A 22,171-nucleotide genomic window follows, 5' to 3' on the forward strand; every position below is an offset into this window, starting at 1 on the left:
TGCTGAGCCAACATATCAACCTTTGTAAACACAAATATGGAATGAAAAATAAGAAGCAGCACAACCATATCATGCCATAGGTACAGGCTGTATTTATTATTCTAGTGCAAATGCTCTGAATAAAAATATCTTTCTGGGGGTCCACTGCCTTTTCCCTCTAAAATTATGCATTTCTAAACCCACAACATCTGATGGGAATATTTTTTCTCAACTTGTATAAAGATCTTACAAGGAGAAATCTAGTTTAAATTTTTTTTTCTTGCTGCCTTTTCAGTTTTTATTTTCTCATTATGGTGTATCTGAAATCATTGATAGTTATTAAAATATATCTAAAGTATACCCCTGTAATGCTGTGTTCCAGAAAAACAGCTCTCCCTGAACCCTCAGTCACCAGCTCCCTGCACTGAGCACGCTGCATTCTGTAGGAATAGAATTTCACATAAAACCTGTGTGGCAAAAGAAATTCTAGTAATTTGAATTGTCTGTTTTCATTGTTATGTAATTTGAAACAGATCTGAGGAAAATAGATGTTTTTCTAAAGTTGTTTTTATTGTCCTGTTTTTAACCTTTGATAGAAGATATCATAATGATGAGAAATACTGGGATTGCTGTTTCAATCCAGTTTCACTCTTTCAGCTAATTTGCACCTAGGTCTTACATGAAATTTCTTCACAATACCCCTGGGAAGAAATTCATAGCTCTTACTGCAAGCTGTGTGATATATAATGTTTTTTTCTCTGATTTTGCTCAGAGGATACACATTTTTCTGGAAACAAACCAGCAAAATTTCTATACTTCATCTGAATCATAACTCTCACATTTTCATGTGTTTAGAAACTCAACATTTTACTCTTCATTCACAAAGAATCCACAGGCACCACCAGAATGAGAGCTGTGCCAGGGGTAAGGCAGCTTCAAGATCAAAGCACATATTTATCAAGAAAACAATGAAGAATAGGAAAACAAAACCACTTTAACTATGCAAAGTCATTGTACATTCATACCAAGAAGATTTCACTCATTACCACATTTGTGAACAAAAGGGAGAAGCAAGCATAAAAAGGAAAGGCAGAATGACAATAATGATGTTGAAAAATGCAACTGAGAGATTTCTCCCTCAAGTTTCACGTGTGAAATATAATCATTGATGGATTAACATGCTGGAAGTGAGAGGTTTGGAAGCTTTTCTGAACTCAGGAGAATGTCTAGTTTAAAAGTGGTGCTGTAGCTATTCTGAACAGTCTCTCCAAAAATGTTGTGAGAGTATCTATGGCAAAAGTATTGCAATATTAAACTTTCTAATAACAATTTTGTTTCACTCTTATTAAAATTTACAGTGTCAAAATGCAGGAGTGCCTAGAGGGAGAAGTTAATGTTTTCCTGTCTGCAAGACTCTTGTTCAAATATTCTACAGAATGCTACATTGAGAGCCTCAAAATACTGTAAGAAACATTTTCCAAATGTCATGATCAAGTCAACTTAAGTGAGTAAACCACAGTGGCAGTAAAACCAGAGAAATAATATATAAATGTGGTATTAGTGCATTTATTCTTTGATGATCCCTTTTAAGATTTTTCTGCTACAAATCCATCAGTCCAGAACTTTTTTCTTTGTGTAATTGCTGACTGGTTTTGTGGTTTACACCGAGCTCCTGTGATTCAAAAATGAGTGCAAGTACCGACTTTCACATGCTTGAGTATAGAAAAAAAGTCAGGGAATGATCTTACATACATTGTTAGAAAAGGAAAAAGCAACGTTAGTAAGGGCAAGGCTCTTTTTTGATTGTTTGTTTTGGAACAAATTCAGGAATAGAAGGACATTATTAGTATTGCAATATTGGCAGTACATAACCTCCTCAGGTCTGGCTGCTCTCATTAATTCCAAGTAAAACTGTGTCTGCTTTCTCTGCCCTGTGGTAGAACTAACATTCCTGTCCAGAGAGTGAAAGACTTCAAAGACCTTAGCATGAGAAGAGTAGTTTTAAGGTTAACACATATAGGTTCTTCAAATATTGAAGTCAGGGTTTAGAATCACAACACTGCACTCACTCTATGTCAGCATCCAGATTTCACTGATGTTTCATTCAGGAATTTTGATTTGTTAATAGTGGGAAGAAGGGGCAAGTAAACATGAAGAGCCATCTTTGGTTCTCTGGAAATAATTTTATATCCTATGCCAGCTGAGTTGAAGTGCTGGTTGAGACCGGCAAAGACCAGAGCTCTTCCAAAGAGTTGTCTTCTCTCAGCTCTGACCACATTTCTATCGCCAGCTGAACTTTCCTGTCTTTTATTGTCACCTGTCTCTGATGCTTGCTGGATCCTTTTGTGATTTGGTCCAAGTTACAAAGCAATGAGAAGTTTTAAAATAGAGAAGCTCCTAAATGACTTGTAGATGACTTTGCAGCCCAGGTTTTATTCCAGTAATCTCACTGGTTGGTCAAGGATTCATTCAAAAGCCACATATAGGTCTTAAAACAAAACTAGATTTTGCAGGCTCATAAAAGGCAAATACAGATTTTAGGAAAGTTCTTTCTTCTGAGGACTTTTCCTGGCAAGTAATGTGATCAAATGGCCACCTACAGAATATTCATGAGGGTTAAAGTAATTTTGAAAGATCTTTGCTTAAGAAATGCCGAAAGAAATCAGTGGATACCTTAACATGTTTTCTCAGATTGAAGAATATCTTGTGAGCAAGACTGAAATCACCTGCTTAGCAGAATTTTCCTCCACAGTGGAGGATCTTCTCAAAACATCTAGCTTTCAACACAGTCAAAGATGCTGACTTATACTAATGCCGAGTAAAATAAACTTTTATCTACAAGTGACCTTAACATTAGAGTGTAGAAATATGTTGATTATTCTCTACTAGAAGAATGGACAATTTCTGCTATTTTTTATGGTGATTAAGAATTACCTCAGAACCTTCTGACTCAGAGTTAATTTGGGATCTGGTGGAATCCATATTAAAAATGTAAAAATAACTGAAAGGTTATGTTTATTTTGAAAGAAAAGAAGGACAGGAAAAGGAAAAGGAAAAGGAAAAGGAAAAGGAAAAGGAAAAGGAAAAGGAAAAGGAAAAGGAAAAGGAAAAGGAAAAGGAAAAGGAAAAAGGAAAAGGAAAAAGGAAAGAAAAGGTGGCTAAAATCATCTTGCTGCTTGAAGATTGCTATTTATTCTGGGTGCTAAGACCTCATCTAGGTGTGAAGTATGAGTATCCTATTATATGGTACTCTGTTGAAAGTACCAGAATGATGAGAATAGTTCTGAGGTGGTGAGACTGAGAGGGGATATTATCACGACCTGATGCCCTACTGCAGGAACTGAATTCGCTCCTCCTCCAGGGACCTTATGTGAAGCTCTCAGACAATGAATAGGACTGTAAATTGCTCTAACAGTGCTTAGGAAACCAGAGCTGAAAGCTGACTCTGAAAAGCAGTTTAGTAGTAAATTTTTTTTAAAAATTAAAAATTCAAGAGGATGCTAAAAGATTTCTGGCGCTCCTCCTGAGACAACTTTTTTACAGTAATCTACATAATAGCAAAGGAGAATAATTTAAGAACTTCAACACAGAGATGATTCATAAAAAGGGACATGATAGGTTCTTTTACATGTGGCTTCAGAGGAAAAAGTTCAGAAAACAGTCTGACACAGTCGAAAAAAAAATTCTGAGTTTATTTTTACTTTTCAAACTTGTATGGATATTTGCAAGCTTAGTTTTTGTTTACTTGAAGAAACTTGAGGAAAACAATATTTGGGATGGGAAGAAGGCCTGTGAGCATTAAACTGCATCAACTACAAGAGTCTAGTAGGAAAAGATTACATCTGGGGTTAAAAAAAGCACCTCAAAAAGCTGTTAAAATAAGTAAAAACACTCCAATGAAAAGAATCATCAGCAGAGAGTTTATGAAGCAGGATGAAGAGTGTTGAAATATTCTATATGAATACTATGTCTTAACTGTTCTCGTACAAAAATCCAAGTGAAAGCAAAGCTACAGGTGATGGAAATTGGGTACCTAGATGGCATCCATCTTGGATTACTGGGCAAAATGGATTTCCAGGATTATCTAGATATTCCTATTTAATACATTCTCTATTAATACATTCATCTGAAACACAAACAGTGTGATTCATGACCTCTGCACTACACTGGCTTTTTTGAGGCTTTGAGGGGCTTTTAATAAATATCTGCTAAATATTTTTAATGTGAATGAGGAAAAGTTCTGTGATGGGCAGAGAGCTGTACTTTCTGGATCACTGGTCCACATTTTACAGAGCAGGGACTTGTGTGTGGAAGATGGGACTCACAGTGAGAGAGGGTTCCTGGGGTTTCTGATAATGAAAATCAAAAATACATTGAGGGTTATGCTACATATCTATTTAAAGCATAATTCTGTAGTACATTGTTGTACAATTCACAGCAGTGAAATTAGGGGGAAGTGAAATTAGTAGCATTTTACACTTATTTTATACTACATCAAGAAAGCCCTTAGGCATCAGGAAAGAAAGGAATGAAGCTCCTCACACATCCCTGATAATATAGAGGAAATAGAAACCCAAAAATTTTAATCTGAGACAAAGCATATTTGATTTTCATGGTATTCACATAGGTCCATCAAAGTAAAATGTTATTCCTACAATCAAACAAGACTTCAACTGATTATGTTTTTTGTGCAAACAGGAGTTCTGAGTCTCATTTGTTACTGAACCACTGTAGGGTTTAATAGCTTGTGATTTTAAAAAGTTCTCATAACTTGTTTTAAACTGTTTGAATAGAGCATGACAAAAGTAATTGAATGCGATCATCTCATTTCACTCATCTCTCATTTTATTCTCCTATTTTGTGTCATTGAATCACTGGAACTCGCTCTGTAATAATTTTTCAGGAACCTGATCAAAGACTTCAATGCTCTCATATTGCTGGGCCCAGAGGAAGTCAGGAATTACAAATAATTTATAAGAAGTATTCAGATCTCAGAAAAAATCCTGGTTTAGTGATACTTTTCCCAGAGTGCCCTCTTCTCATAGGTGATATGTTTTTAACATTTAGCCTAAACCAAAATTACTGAGTAATTCTACAAAGAAATTTATAATGATTTTACAGAATTAATGAATCATCAGGAAAATAATATCAAAGCACGCTGACTGGGCTCCTATTCAGCACTTCTGAATCACTGCTCATTGAGCAAAGCAATCACTGGACAATGGGGGTTTTGCCTGAGCAAAATGTGAGTCAGGGGACCTGGACTCGCATTGTCCTCACTGGGAGTTTTGCCGGCATATGGAGTGAGCTGAGACTTCTGGTGAATGGGAGCCATTCACAGAGTGGCTGAGCAAAGCACCCAATACATCACCATTCTGAAGTTAACACTAGGTGGTAGACATAACTGGAAGAAACACAGACATTTTTGGAGCCATGTGAAAGACTTGTATAAAGCAGCATTTCAAACTCATTGTCTCTTATTTCCCCTTATTTTGGCCTAAATGTTTTTGTTTTGAAAGGTATCTGGCTGTTCATTCCGACATTCCCTTTGGTTTAACAAATTAATTAAAATCCTTTTTGCATGTAGTTTGTAGGCGGAAGAGATGTCCCTGTTTGGAAGGGAAGAATTGACACCCTTGCAGTTTAAAAAACGAAATCTGTTCCACTGTCCATAGCCTCTATCACTGTTTAGTTGGAGGAGGGAGAGGTTTCTCACTAGCCAGTTTTCAGCATGCAGCTGTGTGAGTGCATATCCACTGTCTGTAGAGACATCCCAGGCTACATGCTGATGATACAAACTTGTCCATGAATCCATGTCAGTATGAGCAAGACCTTCAGTCCTGCTTCCCAAACCACTGAGAGCTGGTATAAGAAGAACACAAGTGAAAACTAAAGGAGAAAAAGAAGATACAGTGAACCAAAGAAAAAGAACAAGATAGCAGGACAAAAAAAGTAACATGAGAGACCAGAGAGAAAAGGAGTATTACAGACTACAAAAAGCTCATAAAATAAGGAATGGAATAGGCGTCTAAGAATCAAGTAGGGCCAAGGTCTAACCTTCCCTCAAAACCTGGATTCATTGATTCAAATGAAGACAAGACCTGTCCTGAGCCATTTTTCTCTAACTCAAAGGAAACAAGTGGTGGAGTAAAGAGTAAAAGTGGAGATAGAGTTAGTGGAAGTAAAGGGAGAAGAAGAGCAGTGAACCTGTGAAAGCATGGAGAGTAGTTGCTTTACCAAGGAAAAGAGGGCAAGGGGAGACAAGGACATTAAATTAATATGTATTGGCATACAAGTTCAGAAAGGAACAGTATGGGTGGAGTAAGTGACAGCATGAAAACAAATCTGATGCGTAATGTGTAGTGAATCCGTAAATGAGGGATAGGATGCCATATTATGGGAGAGATATTTGATTTACATCTTCCTTTTAACAATTTCTGGTTTGAATGAAAGGACTACTCTTTGTTTTCTTTCTATAGATGCATTTACAATATATGTCAGAAAAGCTTTCATTGTATGACACGCAAATCGAAATAAAAGCAATCTACAGTGTATCAACCCTTCGTCTTGTTACAGAAAGACAGCATTAAAATGTGGACTCAGTGTATCTTTTTTCATTATTGTAATTAATTTTTGATTACAATGATCTGAATTTCTTTTGTACAACAATAATATCCATATCCTTTCAGAAGCTGGGTGAAGAAATGAGTGCTGACAGAACAAATTGAGGTAATATATCACACCAGTGATATCCCATCTTTCCTTTGAAACATACTTGTTCACAATCTTAATCTACTAAATTGTTCACAATCTAATTATCTAATCCTTAATTTTTCTATATATATGATGACAGGCATTTGATCACATTTCAAGAAGAACAATGAGTAATAAATATTAAAAGACAATTCTTGTTTTAAGCAAATTGCTGATTAGCAATGAGTTCTGTGAGCTCTGGATCCCAACAGGGAATGGAATTTCAGAATGAAAAACACAGCAAGAAAATAAATGCTGACCACCACACAGCCTGACTGTCTGGATGCCAGGGATACTATGAAACAGATATTTTGAGATCTTCCATGCGTATTAAACAGAGATCCTCCAAAATAACCTATTTACTTTAAATCATCCTAGCCTATGTGAACTAAAGACATAGAAGCAAAATAGACTTTCTGCCACTCTGTTTTGCAAACCTGATGCTGCTTTTTCCTCTGCTGAAAATTTGCATGTTTTTCTCAGAGCCTGTTTCTTTCTCACAATAAACAATGCAAAACCCTCCTGCCAAAAAAATGTCCAAATGCTAAACAGTTGCTATTATAGTCATTATTATAGCAGCAACTTTGAGCTGTGTGCCTTTAAATTATAATTATTTTTACAAAAGATTTTTGTGAGTCTTGATTGCAGTAATTCTGGTCCATAGTAGTAAATGTCTATTTAAAAAGTCACGTTAGCTTACTGCTCCAGATAAATTTGTTTCCTTAAATGTACTTCATACAAATGAGTGGTTTTCTCTGTATTTATCTTACTTGCTATGCTAACAACAAACTAGGATGTATTAAACAGCTGATAAATCACTGTTTTGTTATAAAAATAGCTACGGACAAAGATGTCAAATGAAAAGCAGTATTTTATATGAAAAGTGCTTCATGCAGATAATACCGTATTCTAATTCAGGAATGTCCATTCCTCTTTAGTGTTGTTTCTAACCTATCTGCCTTTTCTTTGTAAGGAAGTCATGTCAAGAAAAAAGAAAGCAGTGGAAAAGGAAAAAATAATCGGAGACCAATCTGTTGTACAGGCTAGCACATGTGCAAGTGATAAGCCTGTACCTTGTTTAAAGAATATCCAACAACACAAGACCCAAGAAATGGATCTTCTTCAACAACAGGTCTGGGAATTAAGACAGAAAACCGTTCAGCCAGTGGGACACCCACAAATGGTGCTCTTATCCCAAATCAGGACCCATGTGGGATCACTGTTCTGTTGCTACCATGACAGGCAAGGATTGGAGGTCATGATTTAAAGTACCCATGGCAGTGCGTGCTCTCTGCCAGAGCTTCCCCAGGGCACTCTCAGTAGCTCTGTCGATTCACAAGCTACCAAAGTTTAGCAGCTGATCAGAGAAAAGGTTTTTTTAAAAAAAAAGAAATCGGGAAGAGGAAACTAAGAGGGACCTGAGTGACAGGGAGCAGCAAATTTCTGGCTCCAATGCTGTAACTAGCCACAATACTGTATTAACTTTTCAAATGAACCTGCCTCTCCCTCAACACCCTTTCAAGTGATTGCCACTGGCTGTGGAAAAGCCAGTGAAGCCTACTGTAGAGCCTTTTGCATCTGAAATGCTATTAGCTACCGACGAGATCCCATTAGATTTCTTACAATGACACAGTCCTTTCCTCTCCCCAATTCTTCCTAGACAACCTTGCCTATTCTTCAGTGAGAATCGCCCCACTGTACATACAGACATTCACATCCTCAATAAGACAGTTAGGGGAAAAGTTCATGAGCCACATCCTCTGCTGGTATAACTTCATTTCCCTTCCCCCTCCTCCCAAGAGTGAGTGCTGATCTGACTCCCTGTGTTGAAAGGAAACAAGGTTGTCTATTCAGCTGCAGTCAGACATACAGTGTGTGTTAAGGCCCAGACAGCCCATGATGCTGGGTAGAGATACTAAAGCTTCATGTTTCTCTGCTGGGAATTTTCACAGAGCAGAAAAGGAACTTTTTTGTTTGTAACTTCCGACTGACTACTGACAGAGCTCAAAAGCGTAAAATCACATTTATTCTCACGGCACAAGACCTTGAAATGTACGAATAAAAATGACCAAGAGGATTTGTTGGCTGGCTTGAGTGAGCAGTGTTAAGACTGTAATGGGACACTAAATAGAAACACAGAAAAAGATCCCTGAAAAATCAAAGTCCTGCTGGTTAGATTGGCCTGTACTACAAGTCATTCATCCTAATCTTACACAAAAAACTTTGCCTTTGAAGTGTTCTTGTGATGGAATACTAGCATTTTCTAAAATAATTTAATCCTTACCATCAACAGAACATCTTAACACTTTTTTTTTTTTTTTTGTGTAGATGATCTTGCCCAGTGGTTTGCAACATATCAAAGATAAACTGAAGTTCAGCATGACCAGTAGAGGAAGCTTCCCCTAAAAATGACCAAGACATGCTTGATGCATTCCCTGGAGTGGTCTTAGAAGGTGTGAACTGGATTCCTTTAGTAGAAACAAAACCAGATCATACAGTCTAAGCACTAAAAAGTGTTTGGGGCACAAAACAATATTAGAAGCAATTCAGTGTAACACTCCTACTGTGCAGATTCTGCAAACGTCATGCTCAGAACTGCGGAAGGTATCTTTTCAGCTTTATACTGGCTAGCGCTTGTATTTCAATGCCTTAGAAAGCCTCGAGCAGCCTTGAGAGGTAGCACAGGCGATCTAGCACTTTAGTAGCTCTAAAATCGGTACCTGAATCAGCTGCAGAGCAAATACCATCAGCAGAAGCAAAGAGGGAGAAATATAGCTCCCTGCCCGCTCAATTCCCTGCAGTTAGAAGTGACGAGTCCGAGTGACATTTGGCTTTGCCCGCGCTTAGAACAAAAGAGCTCAGAGCACATGTCTTTGGGAGGGGGGAGGGGAAGCTCGGAACAGGCAGCAACACAGAACCAGCTATGGATCTGCAGATCTTTTCCTGCAGTTCTTCATACTTGCTAACTGAACATAGCCTGTGTCCTTTTTGATGAATGTAATGCACATGCAGGTATATAAATCACAGTACAATGTCTTCAATAAAGCCGTGTAATAGCTTTCTGTACATCAAATCTTAATAGAAAATACAGTACATTTTTCATGCTTGGCTGGCCAAAATCAAATTCCCCTCTGATATTTGAAAAGAAGAAAACTCTAAACCTCAATTTCTCCTACTCAGCATGCTCAAAAAAGCCAACCAAGTACCTCAGAAAGAAAACCATGCCATAGTCCTGTGGAAATATTCAGGAGCCTAAGGCTTAGTTCTGCCAAATATTTGCTAACTCGTATGGATTAAATTCAACCTCTTAGAGAGTCAGCTTCTTCACTGATACAACAGTGTATAATCGTAATAAAGAGTTCTAAGATGGATTGGAGCTTGAAAGGGAGTCATATATTTTCTTATTTTGTTCAACTTGAAGTCTGGGGACATACTGACAGGCCATTTACCATGAATAAACATATTCTTTCACAAGAATTTTATTCCAGTTTTACCACTGTGTTATCAACAGTATTTCTCTGAGCTTCCAACTGAAAGTCCAACACTTCAGATTTTAAGCCAATATTAATTTATAGTGCTGGCTTATTAATGTGAAACCCGTGTTACTTTGAATGGTAATGTTTATTTCAGCTGGGATCCATGCAGTTGTATTCCACATTTATTGCTATCTGGGAAATTAAAGGATTTGCTGCTTCATTTCCACTTTTTGCATTTGCTACAGCTGGCTTCCCTGGGTTTTTGTTTGATAGCTCTTGTCAGCTGGAAATAACAATACTTTGTGTTGGAACAGCAGCTTCCACTCTAATACCTTTACTTATTTCACAAAGGCACTCAGATACTGTGCAAAGTACATCTACTGACTGACTTTGTTGGGCACAACCAAACAGGGCTTGGGTTTGCCACTACACATGATTTCAGCTGGCTGAATCCACACTGCTTGGGAGGATGAAGTTCAAGTCATAGCCAGTCCTTGCCCTATACTTGCACTTCGCTGCTTTGCAAGCCACCTCAGGCATTATCAAAGAAGGGCTGAAACTGGAACCCAAAGCAGGCATTAGTGTGCTGAGCTAGTATGTCAACACAGACAGGCTCATCCAGGCCTTAGGTCACTCCTTGTCAATTTTTATGGAAAAAAAAATACCACCCTGAATCACGTAGAGATTATTTCATCTACGTAAAATTGGCGTTTGCACTTATGGCTGGTACTTCGTGTTAGTCTACGAAACTTAACAATGTTTTTGTATATTCTTTGCCTTGGCTAATCCAAACTAAAGTCTACAATGTGTCTAATTTCTAAATTGGTCTTCTTAGAAACTAACACTGCTGAAAATGCTACAGGTAGAAGAACATAGCCAATAACATTTAAAATTTGTCCTACTATTAAATGCTGCATACTAAACCTGTTAAATCTATTGTATCTATTAAGGGAAATTCCAGTACATTTGAATTACATGTCATGTCTTGCAGGGTGCCACCATGCTTTGAACTTATTTGACTCTTTATTTTTGCTATCCAGGGGTATCTAAAATACATGGCATTTTATAATATAAGGGATAATACTCTTGGAAGTTGAAATCAATAAAATAAATGAATATCAGAAAACGAAGGAGAGAGGAAAAAAGACAGAAAAATTTTAACATATTGCCATAAAAGCTCTTAATATTTTGTTTTTCTACGAGCTGTGTATTAATATCTGTTATTCTCTTAGAGATAGTATAGTATCACTGCTGAGGTTAAGCTGAGTTGTCCTACTGATTATTGTTTATTTTCATTTTGTCTCACTGAATAGCTAATTCTCTCACAGGATTATCCTCATTTCCCATTGACTCCAGTATTAATGAAAGCATTAAATGATGACATACTTTTGGATCACCTCACTTAGGGCCTGACCCTGTCCCATTAAGTCAAGTGGATCATTACTATTCATATGAGCAGAGGGCAGAACTATCTGGGAGGTTTTGCAGAAGGCAAGACATACTCCAAAAAGAAAGATCAAACGAGCAGATTGCTAGAGGCCAAAGGTTAGTTAAAAGGTCAGTCCCCATCTACAGAAAAAATGGTGAAAGTATTTAAAAACTGCACCACAAAAAATAAAAATGAGATAGACATTTAAGATGCCAGAAAATACAAGGTGCAAGAAAATACAGCATGTGTTTCTGTCTTTGCAAGACACGCTGTCAACATTTTTTCTTCATTTTTAAAGTCAATTAATAAGTTAATTTAGATGTTTCCTCTCTTAAGTTAGATACCAAAGATCAAGATTCTATGGTACACAGATCAATCTCAAACCTACATTAATCATAAGGAAATTTGAAATGACTGTTATATTATTTTTCTCTACATTATACTTCATTATTTGCCTCACATTCAAACTGGAAAACACTTTAGCAAAACCATCTACACTGACTGTGTGGAAGCAAATCTGCTGTTAATTTTCTTTGTCCCTAACTATTCTTTGTGTGTCTAGTACATAGCTCTTTTCCCTGTATACCTAAAATGACTTCTCTGGAAAGAATTTAAACATAATCTATAAACAAATCTTTACAGATTAATATATATAGATGAATTATATATTTAGGATAAGTTTATATAATTTTCAATTTACAATATTTGTCTTACAAGAAAATACTTTAAATCCCATGGAAGATGCACTGAAATACAATTATGGAATATTTTAAGCTGACTTTACCAATGTTTAAAATGAAAGTGTTCTTCTAAAAAGGAAAGTTCTTTGGGAATTCCCCTGACTCCCATCAGCAAATTCCTTTTCAATAATGCATACTTTGAAATGCTAGAAAAACTGAAAGCCACTTGTTTCTCAAAAGTGTATATTTTACACTTTTCATTCATTCATTCATTCATTCATTCATTCATTCATTCATTCTCTGCTATTGAAACAGGTGGAACGCGACTTGCTATCAGTGAGTTTAAATTGCCAAACAAGAGGCAAGTTTTACTATGTATTTTGAATATCTACAAGAAACATACAAAGAATTGTAACTGATCATGTTAGAGAGAAAACTCTTTCCTTGATAATGCTCCAGTTGCTTCTGGAAGATAGGTCTGGTTCCCCACCCTGGGAAGAGTAGATCTTGAATAGCTGTCTTTAAGAATTAGAAAATACGCGATAGCTTCACACCGTGCCCATTTTTAGAACAAAGCAGCATGCTCAGATATTTTATCACTTATTTATAAAAGCACAGGGATAGTGTTATATAATTATGTTCAGGCTTTTCGGATGTCCAGTCTGGAATGCCTAATAAAGAAGCGCTCCAGCCTCCCCTGTCTGTGTGTGTGCGATCCTTCAGTTCTTCCCGGATCCTGATTTTGCATTTCTAACGAAGCTGAACTGACAAAGCGTGAAAGTGGTCTAAAGGGAAAAACAAAGAAAGTGACCCTGCTTTCACTGCGCCGAGACTAATCAATATTCCAGAAGCCCCGCTCTCCCCTCTCTGCCGATGTGTGGTTTGGGGTGGGTTGGTTTTGTCTTTTTTTTTTTTCCCAGAGCCGGGCTCGCAGTCTCCTCCCCTTTCCTTAAGTTACAATGATAGTAAGTTGCCGTATTCCAGAGCACATGCAGATGTCAGTTTTCTCCCTGGCGCTCGCTCCGCTCCGCAGCTCCGTGGTCTCCGCCGGGAAGCCCCCGCTTTATCCACCGCGCTCCTAAAAGTACGCTAAAAGTACGGAAGGTCCGAAGAGGTGAGTCCATCCTGTCCTTCCCGTGCGGGTTTAAGTGCGAAGTGTTCATTTTTCACTCTCTGCCTTTGTGTCTTAATTAATGTAATGATCCTTTGGGCTGCACCCATATTCTTTCTTGATCTTGATGTAAATTGCACAGGACAGATTAGCTGCATTAAACATCCTGGAAAGAAAGGCACTTTGAACGATCTCTTTTTTTTTTTTTTCTTTTTTTTTTTTTTTTTTAAAAAGTTTTCTATTATTCGGCAGGGGAAAAAAAAAAAGAATCCTGCTTCCACACAGCAGTCTTGTCCACGGTAGACCACCTAGTAATTTAAATATTTAGCTCGGTCTCAGAATGTTTCCACTCCCTAATGCAGCAAAGTTTACAGTGTTCTGTTGAAATTCAGGGAGGATATTGCGCTAAAGTGCCAGTCTTGAAACATATGGTAAAAGCAGTGATCAAAATCTACCAAAATAAACTTGTTACAGCGTGCGATTTTGTTTAAAACATCCTGGCTGAAACCCCTGTGTATTTATATTTTAGGTGCGTCCTAAAAAGAAAAAAGTTGTTTTCGCACTAAATTTGTTGAAAATTAGATGTTAGAGTTGAACTGCCTATAAACAAAGACAAATTTCAGCAGAAGCACCTAACTTTATCCATTTATTCATTTCTAATTTCTTTAAAAGCCATGCCAGTGTATATTAACTAAGACTTCAGAAAATGGGATTCTCAGTCTGGAAAATACCTTTGAGGAGGCTTCATTATTAAACAAACTCATACCCAGCAGTCATCAAAACAAAAAAAAACCAAACTACCAACTAAAGTAAAAGGTAACATCGTAATGAAAAACATTTAATATTAGAACAGTTTAAGGTTGATTCAGTGTGTAATTTCTTAAAATCAGACATGGTGTGATTCTTGGGTTGTCCTGCACAGGGCCAGGATTTGGACTCAATGATCCTGATGTGTCCCTTCCAATTTAGTATGTTCTGTGATTCTATGATATATGCTTATAATTGCTGTCAGGACAAGCTAAACATTACTCTGCAATGTGAGTTGGTATTACAGTCTGAAGAAACAAGTAAAGTGGGATATTACTTCTAATGTTTTACAGATGTGCTTGGAGTAGTTTATACAGCTAAAAGATGAATGTTATCAACATAAAATTGTAAAGGCATATCTTCTAAAAAGTGGTTGAGGGATAAATAAACTATTGCTGCTGCCTTTTTCCACATGAAAAGAAGGATTTGAGCCAATGCATTCAATCATTTTTAAAAATGTGAACTGTAGAACAAGTTAAATGTTTCAGTTTGAGCAAAATATTTTTCTTCAATGCATAATGTGAAGGTGAGCTAGATTTTTTTTTTTCAAATAACAATGGCCTGATAAAAAGAACGAAAGCAAGCCTGACAGTTTTAAATGTTATAATGCCTTAAGTTGCTATGATTTGTACTGATTTTACATTTGTATATCAATAGCAAATATTTTAAAAAGTTTCTCCTGGGTTTTACAGCATGACAACAGTACAGGTTAATCTCTGAAGGCACAGGACATTTATCTGATCAGTCCATATAATCCTTCTTTCAAAGACACAGAGGCTTTGCATCAAAAACTGGTTAGATACTACGAAAAATACAAGTTTTACTGAAACACGAAGAGTATTTTCTTCTATGTAAATACATAGCTAATCATTCCTCTAAAATCTTACTGCAATGTTTGATACTTCTTGTCTTGCAGGTTTCTCCAGTGCCTCCCACTGAAAAGAGTCCTCCACTTTTCTGAAGGGATACTGACAGAAGTTAATTATAAAAGAAAGCTTTCAGCAAGATAAATGACTAAAGGTAACGGAGAAGATCCAAAACCTGGAAGTAGGATGGAACGAATTCAACAAGGAGTCCGGAAACGTACACTTTTGGCAAAAAAAAAAGTGCAGAGCATAACAAAGGACGATGTTAAAAGTTATTTAATGAGGAATGCCTTTGTGCTCTTCACTGTCGTTGCTGTGATTCTTGGTGAGTAATTCGTTCAATAGGAATATTCTGTTCTCAAGTGCATTTGACAATGACGATGTGACTGGGTGATTTGCATTACAAATGAGTTCCCAAATTCTTCTGCACTGATAAGAATGTTCTGGCTTGGAGAGTTTTGGCTTTGACAGCTGCATGAAGTTTAAGGAAGAGCCATTAAATTATTCTAGTTATTCATAAGAAAAATTTTGCTGAAAAAAACCAACCAGAATGGCTGTTTTATGAATTCTTCTCTTAAAGATTCAGATAAAATAACTGAATTGAGTGTTTTCAATTGTATCTTTTCCAACCAAAGCCAGGTGCAGCAAAATGCTCAGGAAGTAACTTTTATTTACCTAAAGTATCAAAAAATGAACACCTTGCAATGATGAATAGAAATTAGCAATGAATGAAATGAAGAGATATTTCTAAGCAAAGGCATATAATAAATAGAGCCTCAATCTTTCCAGTTTTCCCTTGATAAATGCAAATCTAAGTTTATTCTCTCTCAGTCACTCACAATCTTACACAAGCATCTTTCAGATGCAATTTGGGCAACAATGGCAATGTTACTTATTCAAAGGACTGAAAGATAGCACCTGATTAAATGCCTTTTAAGAGTATATGGGGAGGAATCCAGTACAGCAAACAGCCTTTAAATTTGGAATGCACCAAAATGTAAATTCAAAATATTGCTACATACTTTGAATTAGCATTGGAAAGAGAACTTGATGAGAAAAACATGCAATTTTTTAAAACTAGTTTTACTTTAAATGATTACATGATCACTTATGATAATTTTTCTTTAACTAGAGATTTTCAAAGTGGCTCCATGTTTCATGAAATAACCACTCTTTACAGGGTGAGCAAGAACTTTATGGCTTTACTGTATGGCTTTCACTTTTCTCACTAGTTTAAAATATAAAATTGTGAATCTGCTCATGATGATGAAAAACCATATGTAAGGACCTAAAGATAATGGTATATATCCTTTGCTTATGTAGGGCCTAATGTCCTTCATAATAGTGCTCTGTACAGATCTGCTTGCTGTGTTTCTACAGCTCTTCAGGAATTGAAATTTTAGGGTTTTGACATGATTGTTGCTTGATGCCACATCAGCAGTGTTACTTTAAATTAATTTCAGGTTTGACGGTCTTTTGCTGGGAGACATTTATATTAATTTGCCTATTGGTAAAATAAAGTACTTTGTTGCTAAAGCAGTAATGTCAGTTTCTGATATTTATAAACAGTACTTGATAGTAAGTGGTTTTAATTCCTAATTAAGGATTTTCTCAGTGTAGAAGACCTATTAATATCAGGGGTTAAAAATTAGGTGTTTTATCTACAATGGTCAGAAAAGGGAGAGCAAATTAAGGAAGTTTTGAAACACTATCCAACCTCAAAGAATGCAATTCTTTGGTTTTTACTTTTCTATACAGCATGTGACAAATTTTTCTGTTTTTGCAATTTTTTCTCTATCATCTACCTCCAGTGTGGTTCCCACAAACTTGTCAATGTGGGAAATGAAATGTAGACTGCACAAGTGTTTTTGCAGTTATTGATGGTTCCAATTAACTTTGGATAACTGGTGACACTCTGCCCACTTCTCCACTACCACCTACAGTAATGGCAGAGGATCAGTAGACACTGAAACACAAGTTGGAGAACTAAAGAAAATGTGCAGCCTAGGATGAGCTGGCTGCTCCAGTTCTGCTCATGAACCTGTAGACATATTCAGTGTAACATGTGGAAGAAAAAGTCTCATTACTACCAAAGAATGCTCAAAAATTTTCTTACATTTATTATTTGTGGTGAAATTTTGCGGTACATATGTATGATTAAAACAGTAATTTCATGGTTAATACCTCATAAAAATGTAAGATTTGGGGCTTTTGAGAGTTTTTTGCTGTTGTGGAAATACCCAGAAGTAGGGAACAGATGGCTCAAGAGTTTGGAAAACACTCACTGGTTGAACTCCGTCTGTCTAGCTTGGCAAGGACTAGGTTGTTATAATCACTTAGTTGTTTGGTGATCTGTGGAAAACCAGATGGTAGGCTTGATCCCTTTCCTAGCAGACAGTAATCAATGTTGCAGAATTAACCCACCAATTAGCACTACTGTCTCTCCCATTTGAGATGCTTAGATGTGAGTCCAGGTGGAAACCAAACTGTATTCAGGCCAGGGTTGAATCTTTTACAAGAAATAACGCTTAATGCTCTGTAATCTGACATTTTTTAGAGCTGTCAGTCCAGAAGTTTTCATAGAGACCAAACCCAAGAAAAGGAAGATTTTACTCAGAGAGAGCAACGTTTCTTCAGACACATTTCTTTCACACCTCTTTTATCAAGGGATAGACATGAAAAAGCCTTTTTTAATAGAGCATTTCCTATTTCTTTGCTAAGGAGGATTGATTCTGGTAGAGGTTAAGCGCGTAGGATCTTAGTTCCAGTACTGTACTTTATAATGGGGATTTGGGCTTGTGTCTGTGTTGCACTTTGTTATGAAATGGGTAACTACAACATGAAGTTCTTTCTGATGTATACGGATATTTTGCAAACAGAATGAGGTTCTTCTGGCATTCACATGGCAAGGTGAAATATAGCCTTTACACTAACCTCTGTTGTTGCTCTGATTCTAAACTGAATTCTAAACTAAATTCACTAGCTGCTACAATACCAAGCCAATTACTCATTAAAAACCTATTGATGAAGTTGCAAGAAGCTATAATTCATATTGAGAAATACTTAGAACTATTCTCTATTTCCTAAAAAAATGCATGTAATGTCCTTCAGATTACACCTTCTGCATAGGTAGGGGCTGTCTAACACATTGTCATAATCATTGTTTTTATTTTTAGTGAAATTTAAGCTTTTTCCAAGCCCTTCAAGAAACTTTAAGAAAAGCATAGTTAGTAAGTGAATTATGATACAATTTTTCACATTCTTCTTGTACACATAAAGATATTATAAATTAGTTTTCTGCAGTCAATCTTGTCAAGACCCAATAGATGAGAACAATCATGTGAGACAAATTTGTGAGGCTGACCACTGGCAAATTGAGAATATCCCGATGGCCAGGAGCAATTTAAGGTAGGGTAGGGATCATGGTTGCTCATGGAAAATCAGAAGTCTCACAAACTTTGAAGTGCTAGCCAAATTACCAGCAAGATCTCAGGCAGTGCCCTCTCTCCCACAGTACTTAGAATCATCATCCTTTATCAGCATGTCTTCATTGTTACATCCCATTTTCTGAAAAATGGTGCAGGAACTCAGACTCCAACAGGACTCTAAATGTCAAAGAATCTCCTGTGGGTTCTGAGCTTGAAGGAAAGACCGAGATGCAGAGAGATGCTGAGCAAAGATCCTCAGAAGCTGTCTGCAGAGAAATGCTGTTTTAATTGAGGGGCTCAGTGAAATAGAGTCAGGTTGTGAAGCAAGTGCTATGAAAAGCAGTTTCTGAATATTAAGCTCCAATTAGCTAGCTAAAATCCTTTTGCCAGAGGTGTATGTTGCAGTTGTCTGCTGGCACATTCAAGGGGGAGGGGATGGAGCCAATTCTGTTTTCTGACTACCTGTTTCCCCAAAGGGAAGAGGGAATGCAGCCCTGGCTGTGTCTTTGAAGCCAGGCTTCTGTAATTGCCAGCAATCTCACAATAGGTGTGAAATGTAGATAAGCCCATACAACCTCTATTCTGCAACAGCATGCACTTTGTGGAAGATTCCAAAACTTCCCAGCATGTTTACAAAAAATCTAGTTAAAAGTACAGGAAGAAGACAGGTGAGATGAAGGCCTTGTCAATGCACCTTGTCCCTGAAGAAAAAAATCATAGAGATGAATAAAGCCTTGAAAGGATCCTTCATGACACAGAAAGCAAAAAACCCACAAGGCCCTTACAGTATCTGAACAGTGAAAAGATGTGCAGAGAAGCAGATTCTCCTATCTCTGCAACACTCCCTGTCTGAACAACAGTTTAAAGACTTAAGAGCTACAAGTCTGTGATATGCAGGTAGACAAAACTTGGGATAATGCCCACAAAAAGGAATGTTGAAGCAACATCTTTTCTGCTATTAGCAGATCTCTGTATCTACTTAAGGGTGAGGCTGATGTACCCAGAGAAGGGTATTTGACCCCACTGTATATTGACATTAAACACTGTGACAATTCTAAGGCAGCCTTGGTAAAATTTGCAGGAGAACAAAGTGAGGACCCATCACTGAAGGAGAAACAGTTGGGGGACCTGAGTTTTAGGTGAAAGAATATATTAAAATATAAAGGGAGAGATTATACAAAGAAAAAAAATAAGTTATATGCAAGAAAATCAAGATGGTTGGCTAAAGCAAAGGAGAAATTATTTTTATGCTGAACTCAGAGGCTGTCTGTCTCAGAGCTCTCCTAAAGAATCTACCTAGTGCAATTGATTTCTCACTTGAGTGAAGAAACCTTCCTAAGTAATACTCTGAAATATTTGCTATCAAAACCTTTTTTTTTTTTAGTATAAAATAGTTATAATTTCGGAAGGAGAAAAAAACATAAACAGACACCATAAAACTCAGAGTGACACTTAAAACTTCAGAAGAGATGATTCTTTTCAAAAGGAAGAAAATGTAGAGAAATCCAAAGAAGTTTAACTCTGCTATTAAGAAGACAGTGGTAAAAGACTGTGAAATATGAACAGTATTCTAGTTTAACAGTTACTTGCAAAATAAAATAATGTTAATACATTATCACAATCCACATTTCTTACCATTCATTCTGCTGTTACTGAAATGAAACAGCAATGATTGTTGGACTGCCATACATGGCACAGAGTAACAACAATAAACTTGGCTACCTTGTGAATAACAATTAAGCATTCTGGAGAGAGCAGCTGTGCATAAATGCACAGCAAAAATGCAAAATCTGCCAAATATTGACTTACTTCTATCCTAACGCTCTAAATTGTCTAATCAGTGGACTTGATAAGTGGTGTTCAAAAATAGTATGTCTGGATGGTCATAAAACAGTCCGGAGAAACATACATTCACTGCACTTTTCATACAGATTGTCAGAAGGCAGTTGAGATTCTCAAAATTATCTCTAGAAGTTAAAAATAATTGTATTTATGTAATACTGCTTCTTAAAAGGCTATCCTATTTTAAGGCTATCCTAGGCAAAATGCATGGCAGTAACTGCGTGAGACATTTAGGATGTAGTTTCTCAGAGAGTTTACAAGAAAATTCTCTGAATGCCATTAGAGTATGGCCATCATGCTAGGAGAAGATATGTTATAATTGAAACAGTAGTTATCTCAAAGATTCTCAAGAAAACTTTTGTGGTGACCCTGAAAGGGGACTGAAAAGACATTTCAACATGAAATAAACTAGTTTTAGGGCTTGCCAACCCTTTCCATTTTTCAGTGGACAGGGACTATATATTTTGTGAAAAGCAGCACAAAACCATAAGCAAGATGCCAATGATTTGTATGCTGAGTAAATATTTAAAATTGTTAGATCCTTACTAGCACTTGTAAAGCTAGAACAAGCTGTCATTGGAGATTAAATGCTTTTAAGCTGGCCGCAATGAAGGTGTGGTTGAAGATGGTATGTTCAGTTGTTCATGAATTCCTGAAAATTTCATTCATTTGGCTTAAACTTCTCACACAATTTCTTGAAATAGCCAGGCATCTGAAAGGTTCAAGGGATTAATGTTATACCATAGAAAAAAATGGTTTTACAAAATCCTTATCTTTTTAAGCACATTTGAAAAACTGTACAAATAAATCCAATATCAAAGAGAAATAAACAAATGGGCTACATATCTTAGATGTTAACAAGGCTGCTACAAAAAAATAAATGCATGCATCGGGATAATTTGTACCCTACTGTAGCACAGACTTCTAGATCAGTAGCTGAGACATACTGACTTTATTTTTTAATGCCTTGTTAAAGGAAAATCAGACATTTTGGAACCACCAAAATAATATAAATAATACATATAGCCACATTAGTTGTGTAAATCCTCCAACCATCCTCCCAATTCCTTTTGTTTACTGTGCATTTCCTTAAGATTTTGTATTTCATTTCATTTTTGATTACAACCCAGTAACCTTATGGTAAGTAAACTTACAACAAGGCAGACACTGAGGTGCTGGAGCGAGTCCAGAGACAGACAATGGAGCTGGTGAAGAGTCTGAAGCACAAGGCCTGTGAGGAGCAGCTGAATGAGCTGATGGTTTTTAGCCTGGAGAAGAGGAGGCTCAGGGGAGACCTTATCACTCTCTACAATTCCCTGAAAGGAGGGTGTAGCCAGGTGGGGATCAGCCCCTTCTTCCAGGTAACACAGGACAGGACAAGAGGAAAAGGCCTGAAATTGTGCCAGAGGATGTTCAGTTCAGATACCAGGAAAAATTTTTTCATTTGAAAGGGTTGTCAAACACTGAAACAGTCTGCCCTGGGAAGCAATGAAGTTATCACCCCGGGAGATATTTAAAAGATGTATAGATGTGGCACTTAGGGATGTGGTTTAGTGGTGGACTTGGCAGTGCTGAGTTAAAGGTTGGACTTGAGATCTTACAGGCCAGTGATCTTAGAGGTCTTTTCCAGCCTTGATGGTTCTATAATTTGATGGGATTTAGCATATTTCGTAATAGGGTTTTTTGCAGCATATTTACAATTCAGTTTAACTGCAGCTTTTGAGCAATGAGGAAATGCAAGTGATGATAAAAAAATACTTAGTAAGGAGCTAAGAAATTTCCCCCTCCCATACTAATTTC

At 36.9% G+C, this 22,171-nt stretch overlaps 1 protein-coding gene and 1 long non-coding RNA gene across 3 annotated transcripts in view; one reads left to right on the top strand and one right to left on the bottom strand.

The window, feature by feature from the left end:
- Positions 1-22,171, bottom strand: part of LOC108445660 — a 120,817-nt gene that overhangs the window by 52,716 nt on the left and 45,930 nt on the right. The window lies entirely within an intron of this gene.
- The window catches only part of SLC1A3 (solute carrier family 1 member 3), a 61,822-nt gene continuing 52,851 nt past the window's right edge, over positions 13,201-22,171 (top strand). Inside the window, exons 1-2 of the mRNA XM_008630607.2 lie at positions 13,201-13,431; positions 15,152-15,426. Coding sequence (XP_008628829.1) covers positions 15,246-15,426 — 181 coding nt within the window. The 5' untranslated portion in view covers positions 13,201-13,431; positions 15,152-15,245. The remainder of the gene's footprint in view (positions 13,432-15,151; positions 15,427-22,171) is intronic.

Source organism: Corvus brachyrhynchos, unplaced genomic scaffold, assembly GCF_000691975.1.
Source record: "Corvus brachyrhynchos isolate BGI_N302 unplaced genomic scaffold, ASM69197v1 scaffold42, whole genome shotgun sequence".
NCBI classification, from domain to species: Eukaryota; Metazoa; Chordata; class Aves; order Passeriformes; family Corvidae; genus Corvus; species Corvus brachyrhynchos.